We start from the raw sequence: 4,309 nt of genomic DNA, 5'->3' as shown, positions 1-4,309 counted from the left end.
TCCCGCGTACCCGCATCAATACCAATATAACGTCCATGGGCCCCTGGGCTTTTACGGACGCACCCGCACTTGTGTGCGGAACTTGTAACTTGTTACTTGTTGCAAGCATACAGTATGCTGTACTAATATTGGTTCAATATTCCTCCCATTTTTTCATCAGGTGCGGAAAACTGAATCACATATGTGTCCGTGTATAAAGATGGTCGAGATCTTGCGATTTCTTGCTACTTTGCGAGCAGGAATGCACTTCGCCTCGCACCCGCAACTGGGGTTTGCATCAACCAGCCATAATGATATCCTGTTTGCCTCTTCAGGCTGCTTGATAGTCCTGGCCGCTAGCCAACTGTGTGGCCAATAAGATGGTGCTGAGACCGCTTTGAAGGCGGCTGCCTTCCATAATTGCCTGCTGACCGATCTTTGACCCAAAGCGCGCATACGTATGCAACCCAAACAAGCAACCGGTATGGGAATTATTATTATAATATTATATATCATACGCAATTCCTTGATGAAGTATGGACGTCCGGGCATTCAGGTATATAACCCAGCCACCCGGGGTTGGTCTTGGCGGGTGAGTGCGGTAGCGGTCCACTCACAGCTCCGATGCGTAGGGCACGAAGGCCAGCGGACCGGACGCGGGTGCGGTCCAGGACACCTCACCGCTGCGCCGGTTGTAAAAGTACTGCCGTGCAGCCCAACTACCAACCCCCACACTACCACGCATCGCTCTGTCCCCCTCCCCCTCCCCCTCCCCCGCCCCGGATGTGTCACTGATCTCCATTTTCACCCAACACAGCTCCTCGGGGGCCTCCCACAAGCTCTCTCTCGTGTCAACGTTGAAGTAGTAGGGCCGAGATGTGGCTGTAGCAGTACGACGGGGGAGAGATGCGGGTAGCAGTAGCAGTAGCAGCAGCGGGAGAAGTGCGTAGTGAGGAGGATTGAGGGGGGGAATTTCTCAGTAGCTCTGCAAGATGCCGCTAACCTTGGGACTGGGGGACTACCCCCTATGCATCCATAGGAGTGTCTTTGCCGTACTTGCCTTTGCCGTACTCCCACCTTCCCCCCGCTCTGTGTGGGTCTGAGGCCCATTAGCACGCGCACTCACCCCACCCCACCCCATCCTACCCCAACCCATCTTTGCCGAAACACCCATCCTAGCCCCGCACAGCGGCCCCCCCTCCTTCGCTGGCCCCACCTTTCCCCAACCCAACCACCAGACCCCCCCCCCACTCACCCTCGTCCGTGAGCTCCCTCCACGGAGTGGAGTACACCGGATCTGTATAGCTGTACTGCCCGGTGGTTGGATTGTACCACCGTACATTGACCTGTACGGCCAGTTGGGCGAGCATGTCGGGAGGAAGCTCGGCTGGTGTGGCGGTTGATGAGACTTGTACGGCCCAGTTGTACCAAAGTAGCTGAGATCCATTGTCGGTTTCGGAGCGCAGTCGTGTCCAGGAGAGTGCGGGTGGGAGGGAGGTGAGCTGTTGACCTGTCACCGTGTTAATGTACCTGCGGGACGAGCGGGGAATAGAGGGGAGGCGGCAGTAACGGGGAGGCGGGCGGGTTTATGGCACATCATTTCTCCTTCCTTTTCCTTCCCTTTCCCTCAACCCTCTCCCCCGCTACATACATACATACATACATACATACATACATACATACACACCTTACGGGATGTCCCTGTATGGTAACCCTCTGCCAGGCGCACGAGGGCGGCGGTGTCCACCTGGACTCCCTCGTGCTGGGGCTCCAGTAGTAGGTGGAGCCTGGGGGGGGTTAGGAGGGGTTAGGAGGGGGGTTAGGAGGGGGGTTAGGAGGGGGGTTAGGAGGGGGGTTAGGAGGGGGGAAGGGGGGTTAGGAGGGGGGAAGGGGGGTTAGGAAGGGGGGTAGGGGGGTAAAGATACCGGGAGGCGAGATGATGGGACATGCAAGGGGGGGAACCGGTGAAGTTTACAAACGATCTGCAGTGCTCCTGAAGAGGAAAACGAGGCAGGATCAAGGGATGAAGGGGGGTTGAGGCACCCGAACCGTGTGTGTATGTACATGTACGGCTGCAGTTAGAATGGCGTAGTGGAGGTAAGCAGCCTAAAGAGGGAGGCAAAGTGGGCGGAAGGGGACACGCGCTGGGTTTCGTCGCTGACGGACTGACGAATGGACAAACCTACTGACATACGGACATGACAAGGAATGTGTCCCAAAGGAAGGAAAGCCACCCTCGCGGGAAGCGGCTCTCCAGGGGGGTTGGGAAGCTGCAATCGGCACTACCGGTAAGGCACATATGTCGTTACAGGGTGGTTAAGCTTCACCAGCGGCCCCCTTTCCCGAGGCAGTTCCCTTCTCTCCCCTGCTAGAGGGGCACCCTTATCCGTTCACCCCATCCGACTTCAGGATGTATTCGTTGGGTTCAGCAACTCACCACCAGCATCCAACCAAATCTAGCCGATCAACGGCGCCTCAACTTAGTTCCTGGTCAGCTCGCAAACATATGGATGAATGGAGTACATTTCGGAAGCCCTGGGGCCCCAGAGGGAGGGCGGGCGGGAGGGAGGAACCGCTCCAGCATAACTTCCCCCGCCCTCCACCTACTCCACCATCCTGAACTTTCCCCCGTCGTACAAACCCCCCCGGCCTCACCCCCCGGCCTGTCCTCCTTCAGCCACGAACCAGGCGCCGATTCAAAGGCCATTGAGCCCCGAGTGTCGTACAGTGAAATGAGTTCGGAAATGTTCCCCCGGGCGGTGCTGCTACTGCTGCCGCGGGTGGTGCTACTGCTGAGGGGTACGAGCTTGCGGGCGGGCACGCCGGACCTGTCCTTCTGTAAACCAGACCAGGGTGTACGGTGCAGTACGCAAATAGGTTGGGAACGCGGAAGCGGGATGCGGGGGTGTGCAAATTAGCACCGTGGGTTCAAAGTGCTATGTAATGGTGTGCACGCAGTGAAAGGAGCAGCAGGATTTAAGCAAAGTGCCTTTGAGTGCACACAGAGTCAAAAGTCCTCCATGCGCTTATTGTTTGTGGCATGCCCGGAGAACAACGGCAGCAGCCAGCAGCGCAGCTGCGGAACACGAGTGGGCTTACGGCATTTGGGTCGGCACCATGCGCCAGCAGAGCCCGAGCGATGTTCGGCAGATTGAATTGGAAGGCCAAATGGAGCGGAGTGGTTCCGGAGCCAGGCTCATGGCACCTGGCAAGGGCCCCTTGCTCCAGCAGTGCCATCACAGCCCGAACATCCCGAGAGCGGACTGCTTCCGCAAGAGGTAGCCGATGCGAGGAGTCGGGCAAATTGATGTCCAGGCCTTTCACGCTGAGCTCCTCAACAACAGTCGCAAGGATACGCTGCGAGAAGGAAGGAGAAAATGCGCGAGGTTTGTTGTGAGTGCTCGTGCAGTCAGTGAGGCAACACTAAATCGAAAGCGGACAATCAGGTATGTTCTATAGAGGTTTATTGACTGAAACATTAAAACCAAAACGTTGGTTCAGGACGAAAAGCCTGTATGTCAACTGACGGGACGACCCCCGGTGCAACCGTCGGCAACCGTCGCACGTCACAGCACGAACTGGTGCCTGCCGCTGTGCCGCACACCTTTCTCAAGGCTAAAATGAGTCTATCTGTTGATTTCTTTGCGCCAAGAGCGACCACGCTAAGGATACATAGTGTGGTTACGAACAGCGCAATGCTTTTGCGCGCCATTTTCATGAGACACACGACCAGATGCTGGGCTGCTGCTCTAATGTTAAATCTAGAGTATATTAGTAATAATGTAGGTGCGGGCCAGAATAGGATTCGCCAGGTTCTTTTAGGGTATTGGGACCAAGGCAGGACTGGTCTCGGAGCGAGCGACTAACGGTCCTATGCTCTGGCCTGCCAGGCGCTCCGTACATTACAAAGGAATAGTCTTTGTTCACTGTCATGTGATGATGAGAACTTACTCGGATGATTTTTGACGGCGCCGTCCTGAGGCTGTCTTGCAAGGCTGCTGTGTGCAAGTGCTCCTTGACTGACGGCTAAATGTAAGGAAATGACAATCTCGGGTGAAACAGTCATGTCTTCGGTCACTAGCGGCAACGCGTTTCCTGGCTTGCGTATTGCTTCCATGCACCCAGAAAGTGGTGTTATTATGTGGGGTAAGGATGATAAAATTCCCTCATGCAAGCATAATGTGTGGAACTATTAACTCCATAGCAATTTTTGGTTGTAGAGGCGGCCCACGACGCCAAGCTGGTCATTACGAGGGCTGGGGATGCGGCGCCTGTCATACAGATGGAGAACCAGGCGTCCGGCAGCTCCTTCATGCAGTGTGTCCTTTCC

General features: G+C 56.0%; 1 protein-coding gene across 1 annotated transcript; it reads right to left on the bottom strand.

The window, feature by feature from the left end:
* Positions 1–592: 592 nt before the first annotated feature.
* On the bottom strand, positions 593–3,691 carry VOLCADRAFT_99690 (uncharacterized protein; the record flags this gene model as incomplete). The annotated part of the gene is made up of 6 exons (XM_002958371.1): positions 593–861; positions 1,235–1,509; positions 1,667–1,766; positions 2,635–2,815; positions 3,079–3,336; positions 3,584–3,691. The coding sequence occupies 6 exons, from the start codon at positions 3,689–3,691 to the stop codon at positions 593–595; spliced, it is 1,191 nt and encodes a 396-aa protein (XP_002958417.1).
* Between the last annotated feature and the right edge of the window lie 618 nt (positions 3,692–4,309).

Source organism: Volvox carteri, assembly GCF_000143455.1.
Source record: "Volvox carteri f. nagariensis unplaced genomic scaffold VOLCAscaffold_93, whole genome shotgun sequence".
NCBI classification, from domain to species: domain Eukaryota; kingdom Viridiplantae; phylum Chlorophyta; class Chlorophyceae; order Chlamydomonadales; family Volvocaceae; genus Volvox; species Volvox carteri.
The sequence above is the reverse complement of the archived record's forward strand: the minus strand, read 5'-3'. Positions and strand labels throughout refer to the sequence as shown.